The sequence below is a fragment of the Pavona decussata genome, unplaced genomic scaffold, assembly GCF_977016875.1.
Source record: "Pavona decussata unplaced genomic scaffold, jaPavDecu1.1 SCAFFOLD_26, whole genome shotgun sequence".
Lineage (NCBI taxonomy): Eukaryota > Metazoa > Cnidaria > Anthozoa > Scleractinia > Agariciidae > Pavona > Pavona decussata.
The window spans coordinates 2,817,347-2,842,158 of NW_028145449.1; the positions used below are offsets into that span (position 1 = coordinate 2,817,347).

General features: G+C 38.1%; 2 protein-coding genes across 4 annotated transcripts in view; one reads left to right on the forward strand and one right to left on the reverse strand.

Moving 5' to 3' along the window:
* The window catches only part of LOC146485530 (vacuolar protein sorting-associated protein 11 homolog), a 39,616-nt gene extending 23,390 nt beyond the window's left edge, over positions 1-16,226 (reverse strand). For both annotated transcript variants that reach the window (XM_085103429.1, XM_085103428.1), the window contains exons 1-15: positions 16,158-16,226; positions 16,011-16,085; positions 13,821-13,872; positions 11,817-11,938; positions 10,739-10,792; positions 10,171-10,239; positions 9,543-9,640; positions 8,833-8,879; positions 7,905-7,999; positions 3,777-3,866; positions 2,980-3,031; positions 2,337-2,421; positions 1,510-1,574; positions 307-386; positions 54-133 (exon numbers count right to left, since the gene is read on the reverse strand). In XM_085103429.1, the coding sequence (XP_084959555.1) occupies positions 54-133; positions 307-386; positions 1,510-1,574; positions 2,337-2,421; positions 2,980-3,031; positions 3,777-3,866; positions 7,905-7,999; positions 8,833-8,879; positions 9,543-9,640; positions 10,171-10,239; positions 10,739-10,792; positions 11,817-11,938; positions 13,821-13,872; positions 16,011-16,085; positions 16,158-16,172 (1,079 nt within the window). In that variant the 5' untranslated portion in view covers positions 16,173-16,226. The remainder of the gene's footprint in view (positions 1-53; positions 134-306; positions 387-1,509; positions 1,575-2,336; positions 2,422-2,979; positions 3,032-3,776; positions 3,867-7,904; positions 8,000-8,832; positions 8,880-9,542; positions 9,641-10,170; positions 10,240-10,738; positions 10,793-11,816; positions 11,939-13,820; positions 13,873-16,010; positions 16,086-16,157) is intronic.
* A 76-nt stretch (positions 16,227-16,302) lies between these two features.
* LOC146485531 (YTH domain-containing family protein 3-like) lies at positions 16,303-24,491 on the forward strand. 2 transcript variants are annotated; one of them, XM_085103460.1, is made up of 5 exons: positions 16,303-16,459; positions 16,583-16,607; positions 16,703-16,782; positions 17,000-18,481; positions 24,037-24,491. In XM_085103460.1, exons 1-5 carry the CDS (start codon positions 16,439-16,441, stop codon positions 24,070-24,072), a joined length of 1,644 nt encoding a protein of 547 aa, XP_084959586.1. In that variant the 5' UTR covers positions 16,303-16,438; the 3' UTR covers positions 24,073-24,491. The 2 variants fall into 2 exon arrangements, with proteins under 2 accessions (XP_084959586.1, XP_084959587.1); XM_085103461.1 differs by having other exon boundaries at positions 17,015-18,481.
* The last annotated feature ends 321 nt before the right edge of the window (positions 24,492-24,812 follow it).

The following is a 24,812-nucleotide window of genomic DNA, read 5'->3' on the forward strand; positions in this document are numbered from 1 at the left end:
TTATTTCTAATTTTATATCGTTGAAACTTGATTAATTTATGTACATGTAATACCTGATTGCCATTGCATAGAGATTTTTCTTGAAAAGAATTTCTAATTTTGTTTGAGTGTCCTTTTCTTCAAGCTGGAAGAGCTGAAAAAAAAAATTCAGTGTAATGGGGTCACTCATTCAGGAGAAATTAACTTCTGATAAAAAAAAAAAAAGATTCTGGTGATCAACATCTAACCGGTTGTTGCTCTCAGTATCATTGCAAAAGACAGTTGCAAATTAAACATTTTCTACATATGTACAATGTATATGCAGACCTTATTTTCCACCGTGATTACGAACAAGCTTCCCCATTCACACAAGACATCAATTACACCCTGGAAAGTTCCTGTAAAAGCTGAAAGACACAAAATGTTCATGATCAACACTCAGTTTTAAAAATGAACTAATGATTGCTACACTGCAATAGGTCCTCTTTATGCTTAAACCTACTCGTACATGTACATGTAGACAAGTGTTTCAAACAGAATACAGTCATTCATAAATTATCATTATCATTATTATCATTGTTCAGTCACAATCACTTGGAAGCTCTCATTTTGCACCATGCATTGGCAATGTTGAATCTGAGTTCATTTCACAGGGAATTTATATTATAATCACGCTGTGGCCCAAGTCAGAAATAAACACAAACAAGCTTTACATTGTATTTTGGTTGATTTGAGCAAATTACATCATTCTGAAATTATATTTACCTGTAATAGCTATCAAAAATGTTCAGATTAGTTCAATTCACATGACCAGGTATAAGGAACAGATTTGTTATTTTTGACAAAATAACCAATGAAACTGAAATTTCAAGATCCATCATTTTCATTAGACCCTTCAAGCAAACTTGTTTATGTTAATTAACCTGGCAGAATTTTGGATAACCCCCATCAAAATTTCGCTAAACCACCTCAATAGCAAGTTATTATTCATTTGAAAGACCTGCACTCTTTGGGATTTCATTCATACTCAAGATTATATGCGAGCTAGAAGCACTATAATAATATACAGCTGTACTTCATACATGTAAATTCAAATCATGCAGATGGCTTAGTCATGTTCTAAGAATGCCCCAGGACTCCAAACCACAGATGTAAGGCCCTGAAGTGGGAAAAGAAAGTCGGGGAGGCCAAAAACAACATTGTGGAGAACTGTGGAATCTGAACCAAGAGAGATGGGCCTTACATAGGGGGAAGCTGGGTGGGTAGCAAAAGATCGGGAAAGATGGCAGTTGCGACCTTATGCCTCACCACGGGCATAAATAAACAGCATCACAGGATGAAAATGAGGATCAGCATTAGCTTTCATAACACAATTTGGGATTTCTATTGAAGTCTGAAAAAGTAAATGCACAAATTACCACTCAACATTGCTCATATACATTAAGGTAATGTTTGCCTCTAATTGGAATGGAAAACTAAAGTTAAAGGGCACAAATAATGCCTTGCAGAACCATCAACTAATTTGCTTACCAATAAACTTGTTTTGGATGTCGTATACAGTAACAATATTGACATTTCTCGGTTGAGAATTGCCCCTATGATCAAAAATGGAAGAAACATTCATTTTTCATAAATTAGTTTCTATTGCTAAGTACAGTGTTATCTTGATGTAACATTTAAAACCTTTGCCAAAATATGAGCTCAGAAGCAAGGGATAACACATGGTGAGGGTCACATGTACATGTAATAATAATAAACAGGGACCAAGAAATTTACTAGCATAAAGTGAAAATGACGGCATCCATGGTAACACAAACAGTTACACAGGGTTTTCACGATAGGAGGGTTCTTAATGGTAAATAGATGGGTACCACTCCCTCCTCCCCCCTCTCCCCACCCCCTCCACCACCACCACCTCCACCCCATAATTTCCAATGACCAGGTATGAAAAAAAAGGAATGATGGGACCATATGGATCCATTTTCTGGAACCCTAAAAATTTATTGTCAAGCAGAGATGGAACAACAAGGGCACACTTGGGGTTTGGTGTATCATGCAGTTCCAAAAATATCCATACTTCCCCTCCCACCCCCACAAAAGGTGTTTTGTTTTGCACTCCCCTCCCCCCAGGAAAATCCAGTTTCACTTCATACTTTGCTTCTAAAATTTTGGCTTTTAAGACCCCCTCCCTCCCCCCACCCCCCTCTCTCCCTACAAATTTCCCTACACCTTCCATGGGCTAGGTATAGATTTTTTTCTGGAACTGCACATTGTCAGATTCAATTCTCAGCATCAACTCACGACAACAATCAGCTGAAAGAAATTTACAGATTTCATAACAAATTATTATCGCTCACCCTACTGAAGGCCTCTGAAGCTGCTTGTTATCCTGACTGACAACAACAAGATAACCACGCCACCAGGTAACCATTTGCTTCTCACCTGACAAAACAAAATCAACTGATCAAAATTCACCTTCTCCTTGTACATGTAAGCATGTATAGACACAAAGGTCTAGAGACCATTATCCTATATAGCTGTACAAGTAGGCCCTTCTTGGTTAAATTCAAATGACAAATTTGAAATGAGAAGATCCTGGAAAATAGCAGATGATTTGAGCTTACAATCTGTCACCAGTTACCTCTAAATACACTTTGTGTTGGAGATTTTGATTAATTTTTCAAAATGTCAAAGGCTCACTATCGTCAGATTTTAAGGACATCTGTTGCTATTTACCAGGCTCCTCTCTCACATTGATTTGAAATACTGTGAAGGGTCTGGGGACAAGGATGAGTTCAGTCAATGTTGGAATAATACAAAAACATTTGTCCACACAGTATGTCTGATGCAGTCTATCAATCATTTCTTTATTTACATGCAAACACTTGCCTGGATGTGTACACAAGCATTTTTTGGTCAGTCATTTCCTATGAATGACCATTATCTTCAACTCTTTACTATCTACATACATGTAGGAGAATAAGGAAAAATAATATGTACCTTCAAATGCTAAGCATGGTCCTCTTCCATCAATTTGGTAGAAGTATAATGCCTTCAGCGTAGCCAAAGAAAGAAATGAAATTCAGTCAAGTACACAAATTGACATGACCAGTTATAACAAGTCATAAATAATTGTCTTTTCAAATCTATGTTCATTTGGATGATGTGTGAAAGAACGGGTTTTAATATTATTAGAAGGTCCTGCAAAATTCAAAATAAGGTTTACAATAGGCCATTTTTGAGTTGCTGTATCAAACCCCATTACAAAAGCGAGGCTTAGTCCAAACCTTTTCATATGAAAATTAGTTTTGTTTGCACATGAATGAAAACTAATTTTCTTAATAAAAACTTTGCACTTTGTCTCGCTTTAATAATGAGGTTCAAAGCAACTTGGAAATGGCCTATTCAGGGATGGAGAATGCTTGTCATTTTCGTTCAATGGGTGGTTTCCCAATAAAAAGACAAAAATCAAGTTGAACATTGAGAGGACAAAAGATGAAAGACTCGTTTCACACTTTCCAGCTTTAACAGGGTGGAGTCAGTACAGTACCCGTTGGCCAAACTCGTGTTTTGTCTCCTCAAGTACATGTAATACTGTAGAACTATTTTTGCCACACGGCATGGTATTACAACATGACTGAGTAGTAGAGCAATCCATTGAAGGTAACCTGCTTTTCAAATTTTCCCCAGCAGTAATCAGTACTTTATTTTAAGATCTCTGTTCGAGTGACATTATAAAAACTATTAATAATTGTTATCTATTTGTGTGATTATTTCACAGAAGGAAAATAACTGACCTCTTTCCGAGCAACGATAAACTGGTTTTCTTGGGAAGCATCACTCATCACAGAACATCTAAGTTCACAGCCATGAGCATCTAACACTTCCTGTGGTACATGATTGTGTATAACAAATATTAGGACAATTTACCAAGGGAAGGGAGATTGAGTAGGTACAGCTGTACATATTATGATATAGAAGAATAATTACGTGGGATGCCCTGAGGGGGCATACCGTGTCTAAAAACGGGTCGATTTCTTTTTTTTTTTTTCTTCCTCGTAGCTACAAATCGGTACATTAATTGAAGGGCTGGGAGCATAACCGACTTATGTCGAATTTCAGCCCGTTTTTCGATGTAGCTCGGATTTGTGCAAACTTTTGCATGTGAACCGCAATTCGATTGAAAACCATTGTCCAGTATTTTTTCACGCCGCTTTGTGTTTCGTATTAATGCCATTGAGAACTTTTACCATCTTGTAAAGATATATCGGTAACATTATAGACACTGGATGACCAAAAGGACAATGCACTGAGGATTAAATACTTGTATTCAATATACACTCGTTGTCTTTGAAACACGGCACACGAAAGCGGTGTTTTTCGCGGGAGCAACGAAAAGAATGCTGTCACGCTTTTATTTGATTCTGTTACAAACTACTACGTACGTGACAGGAATGTCCGAAATGTAAACAGTTACATCCTCCAAGAGAAAATGTGTCCATTTCCTGGCGTAAAATCCAGCTCTGTCCCGTTTGTCGACATATCACTCTTCATAACGCAAAATACTAGCATTCTACACGATTAACAGGAAGACATGTAGCCATTTCAACGATTAACAACGATTAACAACGATTAACGGCAGTTCTATTAAAAGGTAAAGACTATCTATTCTTTTTTACCAGCAGTCGGTGTTAACCGTTGAAAATCTATGTTAATCGTACTTTTATTGAATCATTGCCTTGAAATTGTCAAGTTAATCGTTACATACCGAATTTCAAGCCTGGCAAACCACAACTAAGGCTTGCAAAACACCTTGCACATGGCGGGATTTGTCTCTGATGCTCCCGCGGGATTTGATAATCGAATTGAAAAATTTATCACGGCACAGTCATCACTACCAAGGAGGGATTCTTTGGACAACATTTCCACCAGTTCCTGTGAACTGCATTCCTCAATTTCATAACTTTTCAAAAGATCCATAGATGTCGGTGTGTTTACAAACTTCACCAAACAAAAGTGAAACCAACTAGCCAGTACGATACGCAAGTTGTTTATCCCGACTGCCTTGATCTATTTTGGGCTTGTTACAACCCGCAAAAGCAAACCATGACATCATCTCAAACGTTACTTATAGAAACAACAACTGGTGCGACTAAACACGGCTCGTGGACAGTGGAAACTTTTAGCCTACCGATAATTTGGAAAACGAGTCTGACGTGGACAAAACCTATCAAAAATTTGCCTTCCAAGCGCGTTCACTTGTAGACAAGCAAACTACCAAATACCCCTCCCCCTCCCCCTGACTCAATGTTGTCTTTTGGGTCACGAACAGTTTCCTGGCAAGCGTCACTTCCCACATCAACATTGCATAAGGGGGAGGGGGGAAGGGAGAAGTAACTGTTGTAGAATTATGAAGGGAGAAACAGTAAGTGAGTAGTTTTTTGGCTGTCTGTGTTCGGTTCTCGTTGCATAGGGGGAGGGGGTGGGAGGGAGATTAGTAAGCAAGTGGTTTTTGTTCTGTTCGTGTTTGGTTTTCTCAAGGAGTTTTGTCCACGATTGTAAAACTGCGAAATGTTTTCCAAACCAGGGAGAGCCAAAATTCGGACAAATCCGTGCGAAATCGAAAGCCGCGCTAAAATTCGACATAAGTCGGTTATGCCCTCAGACCTTCATATGAGCTATTCCCTAAGGGGTTGAGCAAATGAATATATGAATATAATATTCATATATTCAATATGAAGGGCTGGGAGCATAACCGACTTATGTCGAATTTCAGCCCGTTTTTCGATGTAGCTCGGATTTGTGCAAACTTTTGCATGTGAACCGCAATTCGATTGAAAACCATTGTCCAGTATTTTTTCACGCCGCTTTGTGTTTCGTATTAATGCCATTGAGAACTTTTACCATCTTGTAAAGATATATCGGTAACATTATAGACACTGGATGACCAAAAGGACAATGCACTGAGGATTAAATACTTGTATTCAATATACACTCGTTGTCTTTGAAACACGGCACACGAAAGCGGTGTTTTTCGCGGGAGCAACGAAAAGAATGCTGTCACGCTTTTATTTGATTCTGTTACAAACTACTACGTACGTGACAGGAATGTCCGAAATGTAAACAGTTACATCCTCCAAGAGAAAATGTGTCCATTTCCTGGCGTAAAATCCAGCTCTGTCCCGTTTGTCGACATATCACTCTTCATAACGCAAAATACTAGCATTCTACACGATTAACAGGAAGACATGTAGCCATTTCAACGATTAACGATTAACAACGATTAACGGCAGTTCTATTAAAAGGTAAAGACTATCTATTCTTTTTTACCAGCAGTCGGTGTTAACCGTTGAAAATCTATGTTAATCGTACTTTTATTGAATCATTGCCTTGAAATTGTCAAGTTAATCGTTACATACCGAATTTCAAGCCTGGCAAACCACAACTAAGGCTTGCAAAACACCTTGCACATGGCGGGATTTGTCTCTGATGCTCCCGCGGGATTTGATAATCGAATTGAAAAATTCATCACGGCACAGTCATCACTACCAAGGAGGGATTCTTTGGACAACATTTCCACCAGTTCCTGTGAACTGCATTCCTCAATTTCATAACTTTTCAAAAGATCCATAGATGTCGGTGTGTTTACAAACTTCACCAAACAAAAGCGAAACCAACTAGCCAGTACGATACGCAAGTTGTTTATCCCGACTGCCTTGATCTATTTTGGGCTTGTTACAACCCGCAAAAGCAAACCATGATATCATCTCAAACGTTACTTATAGAAACAACAACTGGTGCGACTAAACACGGCTCGTGGACAGTGGAAACTTTTAGCCTACCGATAATTTGGAAAACGAGTCTGACGTGGACAAAACCTATCAAAAATTTGCCTTCCAAGCGCGTTCACTTGTAGACAAGCAAACTACCAAATACCCCTCCCCCTCCCCCTGACTCAATGTTGTCTTTTGGGTCACGAACAGTTTCCTGGCAAGCGTCACTTCCCACATCAACATTGCATAAGGGGGAGGGGGGAAGGGAGAAGTAACTGTTGTAGAATTATGAAGGGAGAAACAGTAAGTGAGTAGTTTTTTGGCTGTCTGTGTTCGGTTCTCGTTGCATAGGGGGAGGGGGTGGGAGGGAGATTAGTAAGCAAGTGGTTTTTGTTCTGTTCGTGTTTGGTTTTCTCAAGGAGTTTTGTCCACGATTGTAAAACCGCGAAATGTTTTCCAAACCAGGGAGAGCCAAAATTCGGACAAATCCGTGCGAAATCGAAAGCCGCGCTAAAATTCGACATAAGTCGGTTATGCCCTCAGACCTTCAATTTATTCATTAAACTCACCCCTCTCCTACTCGGGGTGTATTGTTCTGATTGTCTTCAACAGAAGCAGGCCAATCAAAATCCATTCTTGTCGCTTACATCGTGAGGGAGGGGACCCACTCACCCCTACCTGTGTGACGTCAACGCATCATTTGATCTATTTATTAAAAACGGATTAAATTTGGCGCCATATTGTTAACATGTTCTGGACTCAAGTGTGCCATTTTCAAACGGAAATTTCACCATTTTGAAGCGGCAAATCGAAAGAATAACTTCTGAGAAGCACCCGACATTTAAAACGGTGGAAATTGGTAAATTCCTGGCGAAGGAATCGTGCTTTGTTTGACAGTCTTAGACCACGATGCGAGACTGAAAAGAGGTCATTGAGAAGCTTACGTTATCGCAATGGAATTCCCGCAATTTCCCTTGAAACCCTGAGTAGCGTAACACAAGGGAAACAACGTAACGCGATCGTCGTGACTCAAACTATTCCATTAGCAAGGATAGTTTTATCAATCGGCGAAGCATACAGTTGAAATAAATGAATCAGCCCCAGCATCACGCGTAATGCCAGTATAGCAGGCATCTTGTTATTGTTACTTACCCTGCGGTCCTTGGCAGAAGTGTTATATGATAGGACAGCCTCTGTTGTGACTACAAACAGTACCACACTGTCACTGGTCTGTTTAAATGCAAGCCCTGCAAGACAGAAGCCAGGTGATTCAATCAAGTCATATTCACACTATACATTGCATATACTGTATATATACATATATGTGCTATTTATTTAAAACAATTTCACCAATTGATAAAAATGAAAGAATTTTTGGTCTTTAAAAATTACAACATACAGCTGCATGTGTGTGGAACAATTTTGTTTTTGGTTTTAAAATTTTCTGACCAGTTTAATTTATTTATTATTATTATTATTATTATTATTATTATTATTATTATTATTATTATTATCATTATTATTATTATGTACCATGTGCAATCCGAACAAAGGGAAATAAAAATCAACTTGTTTGAAAATTGTTTAAACCAAAAAAAAAAATTTGAATCACATAATTGTACGTGCAGTGTATTAAAATATTAGAAAGTGTATGCAACTACATTGCGCAATTGTTAGAAGACTCTTCTATAAGCTGATGAAAAGTTTGTTTCATTGAAATACACTGTAAAAGGCTTGTCTTCAACTTCTGAACATTCTCTCTCTAGTGAAACGCAGGTCCTTCTTGCTTCTCCTGGATCCTGGATCAGAAGAGGGCTGGTGGGGAATAGATTACAATCTAAGTCTTCCATATTTTGCTTATAGCACTAGTTCGGAGTCTAGTAATTAATTTTGAACAAGCAGTGACAGTATTGGGTGTTGCATGTACATTGTATACATGTACATCCACTTTTTCCACATAATTTTTGTTCTGTTTCTCTTAGAAGGCATAATAATGAATATTATTACAGGTTGCGTCTGTTAAGATGGACATAACTCCAGATGTGCCATATATGTTTGAACATTATTATTATTTCTCTACCTGTCACAGGATGTTTGTCATGGTGCACAATTCTCTGTTTTGTGTGTCTATAGAAAACAAATAAGGTCTGGTTTAAAGTCTACTATTTACAATCTTCAAAGTTATTTTAAGGCAATGTTACATGGAGGCAGCATTTTTTACAACTTGCCTTGTTTCATTAATTGTACTGTTTTCGTCCCACTGCAGTGAATTTGTGGCAATTAGAATTGACAAAGATGAGGTTTTACTGCATGCCAAGGCACTTATAGTTTTGAGTGATACTGTTAGTACCTGTTTTACAAGAATATCCTCGACTAAACACAGATGATTCAAAAATGACTTTTATTAATATTTATAACCTCAAAAAAAGATTGTTGAAAATCAAAACCTTCTGAACTAGGCAACCGCAAAAATCATGTGCCCCAATGCAGATCAGAAAACCAGTCAATCAATTTAATAAACTCACTCACTCAGGTTCTGAATGCATACATGTATGGTACCATATTAAACAACAACATCATGCATCTCTGTGTGATGCATGACAGAGCATCATTGTCTTTTGTGCAGTGGCACTGCGTGGCAAGTTACATGTACTTAGCTGGAAATTTATCATGTTTAATAGACTAGTTACAAAACACTTGGAAAATTCAGGCACAATCATTGCTAACAAAGGAAGGCACAACATTACCTTGTAGAGTCAAAGAGGGTATAGCAACACTTCAAATCCCCACCTGTCTCTAGTGATGTCTCCTTTATACACCAGCACACTGCCGTCTGCAAATCCCACAGCCATCTGAGTTAAATTCTCCATCACCGCAAGACACAACACCTAACAGAGTAAAGTTTCTCATTCACATTTCCAAAAATCTGCTTAAACAGATTTATAATATAATGAGTTGTTCCTTTCAAGAAATGTGCTGATTTCTGTTCTCTCGGTGTTCTAGAATTATTTTGCAACTAAGTGAAGGTATTGTAAGTTGCATTTTGCTTCAAGGGATTCTCTTAACTTTCCAATGAGTTCACTTCATCCCTACACTGAGAGGATTCAAGTCAAGTTTATTTGCTGTTAAGTAGTGAAATATTGTTAGTATTAATCCTAAACAAAGATTTCAGTACATTGTTGTTCTATATTGTCCTGTGAAATTTTTCAAATGTACCAAAACTGACAATGCAGTCAGTGACCATTCAATGACCATGGTGTTCTTTTTTCTTTTTACCTACATGTAATGTATCTTTTTTACCTAATTTGATGAAAAATAATATTGCCAAAATCATCAAATCTGTAACCATGGTTTCTGGTTCATTTTTGAAGGTTTACAAAGTAATACAGAGAGTAAAATAAGTAACATCCAAACATACCGGAACTGGTTTGTTCCCTGGAATGAGACGCTGCATACAGCAACAAACAGGATTTCCATATTTGTCGATCTGGAAGAAAATCGTACAATAAACAAATAAAAATAAATGACTTTATTTATTAATATTTAAGTGTTGAAGTATTTAGCACTGTACATAGCACTAATTGGGGACATTACATTGTATAAATCAGTGAAAATAAATATACAAACTAACATAACCTTTGTTAAAAATCCCAACTGGTGGGAGGCAAACCTGTTGGCTATTTACAAAGCGTGGCCTTGGATTTGAAAACAGGGTTACCGTGAAACAAATCCAAGTGGTCAGAGCTGGACTTGAACCCGGATTACAAGTCCTGCGCCATAACCACTAGCAGTAATAATTTTTACAATTCTTCGGAAAATAAAGTGTATTGTACAGTTATGATAAAATTAATCATCTGCTTTGCTATGTAAGGATTGGGTTTTCTAAGTCATAAGATGGAGTATGTCTGAGACAGGCTGGAAAATCCATTCCTCCACTCTATGCTTACAGTGTATTTTCTGCAAATATTGTTAATTAAAAGCCTTACCTTGTCTAGATTCCAAACTCTGATGATAGGATCAATGCCACCAACCTCATCTTCCTTAAAACAAATTTACAATAAAAAATTAATTACATCATGATTGTAAAGAATATATTATTATTTTATTAGATTGTTTTTCAATGCATTGCTGAGCACAAAAATTCTGCAATCGGTAAACATTTCTTAGAAGCTCATGGTAACAACAACCTTTGGAAAGAAAGCCAATTTAAAGTTTTAAGAAAGTGCCAGGGAAAATTTGATTGTTTAGTCTTTGAAATTAAGCTGTTCATCAAGAATCTCAATTAGTCCAATTTAAATATCCAGACGGACTCCATACATGCCAAACCTTTTGTTTAATATTTTAATTTTTTTTCTCACGTTACATCTTTTTTAATCAGCTATTGTTTTTTAGTATTTATAGACTGCAACTTACGAACATCTGTATTTTGACTTGATAATGACGTTTAGCTAATGTTCGAAACGTCATTGTTTTTTAGCAATTTTTTAATCTTAAAATGATTTTAAGAAATATAATTTTTTATGGCTTATTTTTTAGATTACTTTTACTATATTGTAAACTCATATATTCTTGTGTATTTGTTAAATGGAAACAGCCAAAAAATGCCGCCCTGTAATTTAATTAATTGTAATTGAAGTGCTCAGTTGAAAGGGGCAAAAGTTGTGATTTTGCTAAAAAGAAAGTGCTCAAAAATCGCTGAATTTTGGCATACATGTACATGCTCATATATTTGTTATTTTTTAGCCGGAAGGCAAATTTCTGAAATTAAATTTCAGAGATATTGAACTCTGAAATTGGCTCATTTTTCACAAAAGAATCACAAAAGTTTACCCAGTGAAGCATGAAATTCATAAACAGATTGAAATCACCAGAGCGTAGAATTAAATACCTCTTACAGCTGTACTAACCAAGGTCAAGGTCCGTACTGTAAGGTACAGACTGAGTCTTTTCTTGTTGATTTATGGCCCAAGTGCTAAGACTGTGTCATTTCTTAAAGCAAATTTTGTAATTAACAAAATCCTAGAAAGCTAGACGTAGTAAAATAAAGTACATGATTGTACTCACCCCGACTGTGAACAAAATATTTTGCTGTTTTAATTGATAGAAATGTGACACACGTATTTCATAAGCCTTGAATGATGTGATGGTTAAATCGCGACCCAGGAAATAAACAAATCCAGCTGAATCTGTTGGACAGTAAATATTTTCAACTTATTAATAATGCATGCATACTATTTAATATTATATTATATTTTAATAAATATTATGTTCATGCAAGGGCTAGTCTAACATGAACAGGGGCGTAGCCAGGATTTCTAGAAGGGGGGGGGGGGGGGGGGTTCCAAATTAGTTCCAACGAAAACGGTTTGTCTACAATCCTTACATTACGTACGTTCAAGACTTTGGCGTTTACGCTACACAAACGCCTTGGTTGCCGTTGAGCGAACATGTTTATCACTTCCTCGATATTTATGTCTCGGTGGTAATTGATGTTCATCAACGCCAGCCCAGACTCTCGCTCCCTTGACATGGTTGACCTCAGGTATGTTTTTAACCCTCTTAGTGTACTGAATGAGCACTCACATTCAGCTGGCGTTATCGGCAATGTGCACAAAATGCGGATCAAGGTGTGGATGTTAGGAAAGAACTCTTGATGAACTGCACTGCTGGGAAGGTCGGCATCCTCAGTGCTACACCACTTTCTCTTCCATCGCAGGAGCTCAACATCACCCACATTCATGAGGAGAACCTTGGAAGGTCATTCTCATAAAACTCCAGCACTGCTTCAATGTCAGGATTTCTGTCTCCGAGGGCTACCAGCTCAGGAAGAAGATTAAAGAGGCTGAACAAGACAGCATCATTAGTAGGATTGAAGTATGTTTTCATCTCTGATTGTAGATGGTCTAGAAGGGGAATAGCAACTGCCCTCTTATAGTAATCAGATGGTGTCTGGGCTGGTACATTGTCACGATGCTGCTGCTGATTGGTACGGAAGGCACAACACCTACATTTGCCCAATGGTGACCGCCAGATCGAACCACTCGGTCCAGATGTCTTCGATGTTGTCTCGGATGTCCTGGAGATCGTCCGTGACATTATTGCTGTTAGTATATGCCTCGTAGACATCTAGATCTCTCTTCTGAAGTTTTACAATCAGGGGTTTCAGGACAGGAAGCTCTGCTCATGTCTCCAAAATGCAAGTGAAACGCAATGACGTTCATTGTACTTACTGTAAGCATAGAACAAAACAAAGAATTTCAGGAATCGAGAGTCCATTACACTCTTGCTGGGATAAAATCACTGTTAAAAATAGGAGATAGGGGGGTTCCTTGACGCGAGAGGGGGGGGTTCCGGAACCCCTGGAACCCTCCCCTGGCTACGCCCCTGATGAATGCTCCCATGGAATAGCTTGCTGTAACGAAATAAACCATGAGCTGTTTAAAACGTACTTAATTACTTACTTCTGAAGTACAGTACAAGTATTGTACTCCAAACAATAATAAATTATAATCAGTTTAATTATTGCTCTTACATTAATTGATATTAAGGTTTGTAAGCCTCAAACCCAATTAGAAATAAAAATTTGTAGTAAAAAGGTACATCTGTCATTTAATTTCACAGTGGCTGTCCATTTGTACGTGTACACTGTAGGATGTGTTCAATGCTGGGCAGAAGTTTAGTTAAAAACCAAATCTTTATTTTTGTGATCAACTAATGTTTCAAAAGGGGTCAAAGAAATTGTGATAAAAGCTTCATTCCCCAAAGGGATCAGTTATAACTACATTACAGTTAACTACTGTATGTACGTACAAGGTAGAGTCGTTGCAAAGATATTGCTTAGAAGGAAAATTAGTTACAGAGAGCCTTTTTAGAGCATTTTGTGTTGCTGGGATAGAAAAATATATGGGGTGAAGAGCCATAGATTTCCAATGTCTTAGGGACAATTTATTACGCCCTTTGATAAAACAAACATGGATTGGGAAAACAGCTTATGTCAAGGATAGTGGGTTTCGAAGACACTAAACTATCATGGTTAGAAACCTTCATCAGCAACAATTTGGAACTTGCCTCCAATCACCAGCTGACCCCTCCCACTTGTACAAGCTGTGATGTCAACATCCTGTGTAAAAATAAACCTTGCATTATAACATTACAAAAAACTGCATGAAGGACAATTCTGTAGCAGTAAAGCCAAATATTTCTATTTAACAATTAAATTATGAGCTCGAGATTTCTATCGTGTTATAGCTGATGAGGGTGAAGCCCAAATCAGCTATCACGCATAGAAATTGAGAGCGAATAATCTAATTGTTTTAATATAAATCTAGATACTAGTCGGTAAAAACTAAACAAGTAAATTATCTATTTCCTTATCGTAGACACTTCAAAAACGCGACGAAGCGGTCGCCATTTTGCTGAAAACCACTACTCACTATCACAGAATAGATAGCGAATAGCGTAGCCAATCAGAGAATGGTGTTCGTGATAGAACACTTAGTCTAGTAGATTTATACTAATATGATATAAATCACTGTATTTGTCAGTGATATCCATAGGGAATTATGTGGACAGTTACAGTTAACTCCCTTTATTGCGGACACCCTCGGGACCGTGAGTTAGTCCCCTTTATAACGAGAGTCCATAATATAAGGAATTTATTTCAGTCAAACATCTGTAATTTTTTTTTGCCAGGGATTTAGCTGCTGTCCGTATTATCGGGGTGTACGTAAAAGCAAGGTGTCTGCAAGACAAGAATTAACTGTACTCTTACTGCAAACTGCACTTTTTCAAATATGTGCTCACTGGCACACAAAGTGTAGTGGAATAAATCTGCTGTTCTTGTTGTTGTTGTTGTTGAATTTTATCCATACAGAAAAATCTCCTCAAGACTGACCTCCATCTGATGAACAAACATAGAGTTTCCCAGTTTTGGATCTTACAATGAAAATGACAGATTTTGCTTTTTTGTAATATCCTCGTAAGTACTCTCAGGTGTTTTCAGGTGGCCTAGAACAACCACAGAAAACTTACAAAAATGACCAATTTGTTCACTAACATTGTGCATAGATAATTTACATAACATGATGATCACACAAGTACATTATAATGCACTAGAAAGAGGCTTTACTCAAAGACTTAAGAATCAGTTTGTGCTTAGCGTGCGTATATCGAATTATGGATGCCGAGGGGAGTTTGGAGAGCATGAAAGAAGTGTAGGAGTTGCTTGAGGCACAGCCTAGAGCAACTCTAGCTTCTTGAGTGCTCTCCAAACTTCCCAAGTGCGCATGCATCCATAACTCAACATTAACTACAGCTAAAAGCATGAACCAATATTCTTTTATAACATAGTGAAAATATAGTAAATGATTCCTGGAAAACAGGTTTTGTTCTTGATTAATTACAAAATACTCTAAATGTGCTGTACGAAAACACAAAGGTGAAAGTGGTTTCTAGTGACGGTTTAATCTTAATGTTTCATTAAACTTCAACAAGCCCTTATAAGTAATTATACATTTTTTTTATGGTGTTGTCTCTCTGTAAAATGCTTTCTATAACTTAGCACGCTATGCCTCCCCATCTGACTTGTACATGTCATCTGATGGACGCACAACCACATGTATTTTGAGAAATGAACCATGATGACGCCAATACGAATTAGATTAGGAAGCATGCACCGTTACATGTATGTTACAAATATCATTGTCCTCAGGAGCTGAAACCATCTGCGAGATCATTTATACATGTCCCTGGCATTCAGTTGGCTAATTTTAAGCCGTTCTCCTTTTTTCTTTAACCTTTATTATAAAATTGGTATCAAAAATTTGGGTCAATTAGTTCAAGAAAAAAAAAAGAATAATTATAGAAAGAAAGAAATGACAGCTGGTGTTTAAAACAAGAAGGCACAGTAAATTAACATCCACGCAAAAGCTGCTCCACTTTTTTTCAGACATTAATTATGTATACTCTTTCTGTTTCGAATTTTACTCGTGGTTGTCGTTTGTTTATTAGGGACAGTATAATAGGCAGTAGCTGATCTGTAGCTGAATCAGTGATCATGAATGGAGAATTAGAACTGAAAATCGGAAATTGATCATACGTGGGAGGGGCAGTGATAACTGCAAACCAATAATCAACATATTTTAGCGCGATGTAAAAATATTGATCGAATCATAATAACCCTGTCATCTTCTTAAGATCATTGAAAGTTAAAGCAATATCATATGTAGCAAATTAGCATATAAAATTAAGCTTTAATACCTTGAGGCCAGAAAAAGGTTGATTTGTGCCAGGGTCCTTGAGAATTTCCTTGTCGAAAAAATTGAACCTACGCCACTACAAGAGAAAAGACATCACTTCACATTTCTATTCCACCATACATAGAAGGTAATGCTTAACAAATCAGACCTGTAAGAGCGCCATTAGCGCGCAAAATCCTTCTCTAACTTTTCGTGTCCGCCATTTTGTTTTTTGTTTTCGAAAGGCTTCATGGGAGCACCATATTTGGAAAGATTGATTGACAGCTTGCGTAATTTTGGTGAAGTCACGCAAAGCACGCGCAGACGAACCACTGAAGGAGCGGCCATTTTCTTTTGTTCTTTAGCACATCATAATCTAAACGACGTGGAAGCTAGACATCGTAATTTACGGAGTTTTTAGTGGCTTAGACTATAACATTCCTGTGGGGCATGTCGGCGACTATCGACCAGGTAAAATTTTCGTTGATCTGTGTTTCTTTTTCTCCGTTTAAGCGCCGGCGAAAGTAACAACGACTAATTCAATTCTAATTTCCTTTTGCATTCCACATATTTGCGTTCCTCGTGTATTCGTAGCGACCCAAGGATCACAGTGGAAAGGGTAAGTTGGTCGCCTTTTTACGGCATCAATTTAGCGGGAAAACAATCTTTTTGTCTTATAATCACCTCACTTAATACCATTTTAATGAATTTCAGGTTATACGAATAAGAACGGAGAATTACAAAATGTGGCTACCGAAGACCTCGATCGATACCTTAATCCGGGAACGAAGCAGGTGAGCTTTCTCGAATATTTGCTTGTGAAGCGTGTTCTTCTTCGACTTTTCGCGTTTTTAATGCATTTTTACGTAAACTGAATTCTTTAAGTTTACTTTCACTAACTGTTGCCACGTTTTTTTGTAATTTCTTTCCCCTTGCAATTGTCACGACAACATGGCGTGTTGGCGAAATGGCCTTCGTTTCTCACCGATTACCATACACATTCGCGTTTAGGGCAACGACAAGCAGCTGAACTCTCAGCAAGTAAACACGAGCTTGCCAAGCCAATTAACGGACACCTATTTGCCACCATTTTACCCGAGTACAACCACTGGATCGAATACGGGACTGCCGCCCATGCCTTTTCCATATCTCAACGCGGCGGGAATTAGCGACGGCACTTGGTCTACTGGCGTGCCTTCGCTGAATCCCAATACGTTATTTCCATCTTCGGGTTTCAGTGCGGTCGGAAATGGCGAACAGCTTTTACAAGATCAGATGTTTAATCACAATGCCGGGGTTGCCGTTTCTACAAACGCTTATCTAAGCAGTTTGGGGCACACTTCTCAGGGCCCCCCAGCATTGTATTTCCCAGGGACTTCTACTGACATCTCATGGGGAGAGCAAACTCAAGCAACTGGACCGCCACTCCTGCCAAATTTTTACCAACCACCACCACCTCCAACTTCGGAACATGGAGGATTAAATCCGATCGGGGTCGACATTGACTCTTTGAAAGGAGAGGAGTTTGGCTCTGCAGGCAATGTTGAAAATGCACTCTCTAGTTTGGCTCTCGGCGTGGAAGATAAAGGAAATGAAGGGATGAATGATAAGAGCAAGTTGTCCTCTCAAGTGTCTAGTGCATCAAGTGTTAGTGCTTCTGAGACAAAACCGAAATCTTGGGCTGCTATCGCCAGCCAGCCAGCTAAACCCAAGCCTAAACTGCCTCCGCCAAAACCTAAATTGCCTCCTCCGCCTTCTTCGCAACAAGCTGTTGCATCTTCAAAAGTTGAATCTGGAGCATGGGGGAATGCTGTGAAATCGGGGGCTACTAAGCCTGCTATTGGTCGTGGGACAAGGCCGCGACCCAATACTGCAGGAGGGATTGTGTCTGGAAATCCTGGATCCTCTAACCCGCCTGTGACTCCTTCAGATTCGGTTCCAATTCTTGAAAAATTGAAGGCTAAGAACTGCTACAATCCAAAAGAATTCAATCTTCTTCAGAAAAATGCCCGCTTTTTCATTATCAAAAGCTACAGCGAGGACGATATTCATCGTTCAATCAAATACAGCGTCTGGACGAGCACAGAGCATGGGAACAGGCGTTTGAATGAGGCATTTAAGGAGCAGAAGGGTCACAATGCTCCTACTTATCTGCTCTTCAGTGTCAATGGGAGCGGACACTTCTGTGGCATCGCAATGATGATGTCTGAAGTCGATTTGGAGATTGAGACTGGTATTTGGTCGCAGGACAAGTGGAAAGGAAAGTTTGAGGTGAAATGGTGCTATGTCAAGGACGTGCCAAACAATGCATTGCGTCACATTCGTTTGGAAAACAATGACAACAAACCTGTGACAAATTCCCGCGATACCCAGGAAGTGCCTCCCGAAAAGGGCAAGCAAGTACTGAAGATCATTCATTCTTACAAGCACCAGACATCGATCTTTGATGATTTTGGCCATTATGAAAAACGCCAGGATGAGGAATTCAAGAAGGTAAGATTTTACTTAAGTTCTGTCATTGCACCAAACAATGTAGTTCCAAAAAGCTTCAGGTGAATTAAGGTGTCAGAAGTTCACAAATAAAAGAATGGCTTGGTAACTTTTCACCCCACGAGAAAGCCAAAATAAAGCTGTTACAAAGATGGAACTTTCTTTCTGAAGTTTGCAAATAAAAAAAATTGTTTGGTAACTTTTCACTTTATGGGAAAGCCAAGGTAAACCTGTTATAAAGATGAAACTTTCTTTCTTCAATAATGTAGCATTTTTTATCACAAAGAACTCGAGTTTCAAGAGTGGAGAAAAATCGCTAAAGAATATCATCAGGTACTTGTCAATCAGTTTATGCAGGAATTGCTGGACTTTTCAGATCATTTTATAGTGAAAATTTCATGATTTATAAATAGGCGTAATTTTTGTTGTGAAATTAAAATCGATAAAAATTAGCAAAAAAACAAAACACGACATTTCTATGTTGCCATGGCATCATTTTTAAGTGACAAAATTTTATCTCTAATGGCTATTTAAATCTAATCTAATTCAAAATGGAAATTGATTTTTTTTCCCTCGTGAATCATGATACATTAATCAGCCATAAGTGGTGATTTTAATGAGTGAGAGCCTAGTGTTCAATTAAAACGTAAATTTGTTTTGTTTGTGAAAGCCTACATGTTCAATTGTGCATTACTGAGACATCTACAGTACCGCTTAAAACTATTTGACCATTTGCTGTAAGTCAGTGAAAGGTGGAATGCTAAGCAGGGAATCGAAAGAAGAGAGTTTTCAGGTCTTTTCGAAGGGATTACAATGGCACAAGTTGGGTATAAGTGAAAAGGCACTACTGCTCCGCTCTGGCTGAATACTAGTAATAAACTGCAAGCGTCCAGTTTTCCTTCCAAGAACCGCTATAAATTAATTTTGTTTTTTGCGTTGCGTTGTTGCTGACTGAAATTTGATACACATGAAGGAATTTGGTTGCCCTAGCACGTGACTGAAATCTTCCCGGTGTTTTCAGCGTGGCAGGTTCTTTCTACGTCCAAACAACGGCTTCTCTCAACATTTTAAAACATCGGAAAGGGGCTTTCAATTTTGCCAAAGTTGCTATTTTTGTTTTATCCAAAGTAAATACAGAAATGCATTAAGCGTTGTGGTACTCAACTTGCATACCGTATTTACTCGAATAAGCGCCGCGGCGCTTATTTAATTTTTCGTGTCTCCTGTGCGGCGCTTATTCGAGGGCGGCGCTTATTTGAGGGCGGCGCTTATTAAAAGGCTCATACCACAAAGCCAAAACATTTTGATTGTACAAGCAAACGCTGACAATCTCCTTACTGCAACAGTTACAGGGAAGAGAAAGAGGGAGGTTGGGCTTCTCTTACCGGCAAAGTTTACATCCTTCACGCAAGAACTGAAGAACGCGAACATTTTGAAGAGAGAACTAAATGAAAGAGCATCAAGATATACTCACTTCGAACTGAAAACATCACTATTGATGAAAATAAATTCCCATTGTTGGCTTAGAACCGCATTGCAGCGATTACAGTGTATTTTTATCATCTTATGGAAATACTCAAATAATCGCCGCACCGGTGCTGCAGCGCTTATTCGAGGGCGGCGCTTATTAACCATTCCGCTCCATGTGCGGCGCTTAATCCAGGGCGGCGCTTATTCGAGTAAATACGGTATGCAAATTTTCAGTGCTTGCATTTGTCCCAAGTGAATGGATCTTATCGCTAACACTCGATCCTGAATGAAATTTATTACAAAGTTTTAGTTTTTCGAATCTGGATTACATTGGCGATATTTGGAGGGATTTTAAGTTTGTTTTTCTCCACGTCCGTACTGTAATCAGATCCCCCAAATGAATAGAATAATTATCTTTCTTGACTGTGTGGTGAAAACAGCAAGAATGAAACTGTTTCTGTTGCTCCGTGATTATTGCCTGTAGCATGACAAAAACTGAACAAGTTCCCAGTGTAGAAAGAGAAACTTCCGTCAGTCTGCAAAACAAGTTGTCTGTCGTTCGGCTTCCGATTCAGTGGGTCCTCACACATTCTTTTGTATAATGTTTAACAATACCATGACAAGAGCAATAAGTGACTATTGTATTTTTTTTTTTAGACACAGCATTTCCGTGTCTAATTTATTGCGGCTATCAGTTTTTTCGTTTTTGCGCCGGTGGGTTTTTATCCCACCCCCTTCTTACCATCCTTGACCCAGGCAAGCAAAACAATGTTTGGTTGATTTTAATAGCTGATAGTCTTGTAATAAATTTAAAAAAATGAGACAACTTTTAGATGTGTTTGGCATGATTTATGACATTTTCAATTGATTGAAAATTGGGTGATGCAACCTCATACATACAGGTGGCTGACAGAGACAGACAATAATTGCATGCTGAGGCGACAAGAGTTAACACATAATAATTCATGAGATTTGTATGGCGCAAGTATTGCCTAAAAATGATAAAAACATGATTATGTAGGAAATACAGAACCAAATGCAGTAAACATTTTAAACCATCACAAAATGTTATTCACCGACTTAACTTTGGCGACATTGTTCAATACAACTACAAGAATCAGACTGAAATATAACTAGCTAGGTGATTGAACAGCACTCAGTGGGACAGTCATTCTGAGTTGAACCAATATAAGGCAGTCGGATGCTTTAACCACTGACGTACCGTGTGTATGTGTTCATGTTCAGTGTAGAGGTGTAACCTGAGTCAAACGTAAATATAATAAGAAAGGTTTCTACATGGAGAGCTCAAAGCTGATGAGTTTTTTGTGAGTCTACATGTATGAGTTTACTAAACCATTTTGATTGTTTATAATAAAAATGTTTTTTTAATGTGGATAAATGTAATTTAGGCAAAGTAAAAATCAAGACAAGTACTGGTCAGCGGTGCCTGCATGGCTAGGGCATGTGGGGTGGCCACTCCATTTTGCAGGGGCCCCTAGGTTCTTACAGCTCACATGTTTGTGCCAGTTCATTTTTATCTGTTCACTCTCTGGAGCTTGTGCTTTCCAAGTTAGATGATGTTTGTGGAGACTGGGTGCGCACTTTGTGTCTGGGTTCACTGTTTGAATGGTTAACATCAAGAAAACCAATTCACCTAATAAATGGTTCCTGAACCCCTGTTAGTAAAGCTAACAATTAGATTATGAGCTCGAGATTTCTATTGCATGATACATTGCAGGCCAGAATTAAGCGAACCAAAACATACATGTAAAACGCGTCTGCTGCGAACGCATATACACGTCTAAAAATCTGCAGATGCGCGTCTAGTCAGACGTAGTGGTATGTATGAGCTAGCTCATTGTTTTTATATTGTTGATCTTTCATTGTTCTTTTGAATTGCCTGGGAAAAGCCTTTCAGAAGGGTTTGACAAAGTATGACTACACTTGTCGACTTTCTTGTAGAACCAGCTCAGCGCAAGAACAACTTCATGTTGTTGAGCGCATGGAAGAACTTAAAAAAAAAAAAACTTGCCGCAAGGCTTACGAAACGAAACGAAATGATGAATAAAATCTGTAGAATTGAAGATATCAAGACTACAACAGTCAGACTTCTGTGTGTGACAAGCTAAAAGAGGAATAAAACCCTGGGAATGTAGAGTTTCTAAATTTAAAGACTGTACTTTGCGAAACAAGCTCTGCGTATGTAGACCGTGAAAGGATTTTAAAACTTGTTTGTTTATATTTCTAAACGCTATTCTTATTTATTCCTTGCCTCAATGATGATTCGGGTAGTTCGAAAATAATTCAGTATTTGTGGGTAAATCATATAGAGTAAACAAATAAATTACGACCCGGAATAAAATCAGTCAATCTGCCAAATGATTTTCAACAGACCTCGCTCCTCTCGCGTGCTTCGGTTCAGATTTGCTGAATTACCGTGAACTTTCCCTCATTCTACCTCAAGCATTTACTACCTCCGGCCGCAAAATGTAATCGTTCAGTTGACTTTAAAGATCCAAGGAAATTCCATTGGTTAAAGGCTTAGGGTAAAATAGGAAACTTCAATTTTGCAAAATTTCATTCGGGCCTAGTGTGAGCGATAAGATCGATTCCCCGGAACAAACCTAAACGTAAAACACTGAGAGTCTACTGAGTACCGCAACGCTTGATGCATTCCTATATTATTGTCGCTTGGATAAAGCCATAATAGCAACTATTGCAAGATTGAAAGCTTCTTCTAATCTTGTAAAACACTGACAGAAGCCGCCGTTTCGATGTAGAAAGAAATTGCCACGCTGATAACATTAGGAAGATTTCAGTCACGTGCTAGGCAACCAAATTCCTGCACATGTATCAAGTTTCATTCGACATCACGATGTACGGAGGTTTTTGGAAGGAAAACTGGATGTTTTTTTTATTCAATCAACATGGGAGCCACAGTGCCTTTCCAATTATAGCCAACTTGTGCCATTTTCACCCCTTAGAAGAAACCTCGAAACGTTCTCTTTCGCGTCACAATGTGCGTGTAATTTTTAAAATGACTTTAACTCGAAACACTCACCTATCATTCACGAGTTCACGCACAGAGCGCTTTGATTTCGAACAAGTAGTATTCAACTAATAAGCTTAGATTTTTATTTTCTATAACATACAGTGAATATTCAATATCGGCTAGGAGTTGTTTTTAAAGTCACCAGTATTTACGAAGCGGATAAGATTCGAAATATGATAGCTGTCGCTGGCTGATTTCATAAAAGTCCATAAAATGCTAATTTTGTGTTTGTTGTTAACCGGTTGAATTCTTTTGTTTTGTTTGACAATACTGCACAACGAGAACTTACGGCGATGAATGACAATGGAAAAAACGTGCACATTTAGACGCGTCTAAAAATACGCGCATATGCGTTTTTGCTGCGTATAAAACGTGTCTGCGTAGTTCGCTTAATTCTGGCCTGCACTGTAGTGGATGAGAAACTTAATAAAAGGATAGGTTCACAATTTTATTGAATAAGGATATACATAGGTCACTCGCTGTACTCACTATCTACGACAGACTAGATAGTGAGTAGCATAACCAAGAAGAGAACGTAATTCCTGATAGAACAGTAGATTTACTGATTTATTCTAATATTATTTAGAAAACTCCTAGAATCACAAATTGTATCAGCTTTTAGCTCTCAAAGTAAAAACTTATCTTGAACAGAGTTTTATTTTTTGTTTCATTTTGGTTAAAACAGTGATACTTTGCAGTAGTATTGATACATGTATCAGTCAGGACATCAAGGCAAAATATACAGTCTCATTGCTACATTCTTCTCACTTATTTATATAAGCTTATACTTATATATTTATCGAAGCCTGTGCATGTAGTACTTTAATCAACTGTGAGGTAGTTCTTATGTTTGAGGGAACAAAACTCCTGAAGTGAGATCACCACTCAAACAAAAGCTACCAAGCAGCACTTTATGATGCCGTTGATCTTTAGTTAGTTTAGGAGAAAAAATTAAGACTTTTCTAGATTTTTCTCACAGTGCTTAGTTGTCGTAAAATTTGGAACGTTAACTTGTATTTTTTGTTCCTTTCAATAGGGAGGCAAGAGAGTGGTTGGCGTCAAGGCACCATAAGAGCCAGCTAGGAGGCACAAATCCATGGAATTGTCATGTGCATAGAAAAAGACATCAATTGAACTTTGACGTTATATTATTCATTTCAAGTGAAGGAACCTACCACAAATCACTGCTTGAAAGATTCCAGTTCATTCAAGCCGTGATTTATTAATTGTATAATCTTTGCATTGGGAATAGAAAGTTGCTGGTATAGACTAAAGTAATGTGTTTCCAGGAGATGCTAGCATACTAGCATTGGCAGTGTTTTTGGTTTCTGATGGTTCAGGGGCACGAAAAAATCCATAGCTTTTAATTTGTGTAGTAGATCAAGAGTCTATCAGTGTTTTTCACCCAAGACTCGCTCTGTATAGTTAGCTGCCATTTCAAGTATTTAGGAGGGAGTTCCATTCACAATAAAAAAAAACTACAGTATGATATTGGTGGCTGTCTGGTGATTTGCTTGCTGCTTAACTATCGCAGGGATTTGGCGTTACTCCAACACATTATTTTATCAACAGAAACCTAAAAGTGATAGTTGAGTTTAATCGTTTGTCTTACAGTTGAGTCACAAGTAATTATTTTCACACGACCCCACAAGCTCTGAGCTTTAAACCCTATCGTGTTTAAATAAAGGATATGTATGTATGTATGCATGCATACATGTACATAGATGTGGATCGCGACGTTTCGACCACTATACTGCTGGTCTTCATCAGGCGATGGTGTCGGCTGATTACATAACAGTATAAGTAGCACCT

Coding starts and splice junctions, on each gene's coding strand:
- LOC146485531 (XM_085103460.1), top strand. CDS start 16,439: ATGTCGGCGACTATCGACCAG. Junction 16,608..16,702: donor CAAGGATCACAGTGGAAAGG/GTAAGTTGGTCG, acceptor AATGAATTTCAG/GTTATACGAATAAGAACGGA. Junction 18,482..24,036: donor AGGATGAGGAATTCAAGAAG/GTAAGATTTTAC, acceptor TCCTTTCAATAG/GGAGGCAAGAGAGTGGTTGG.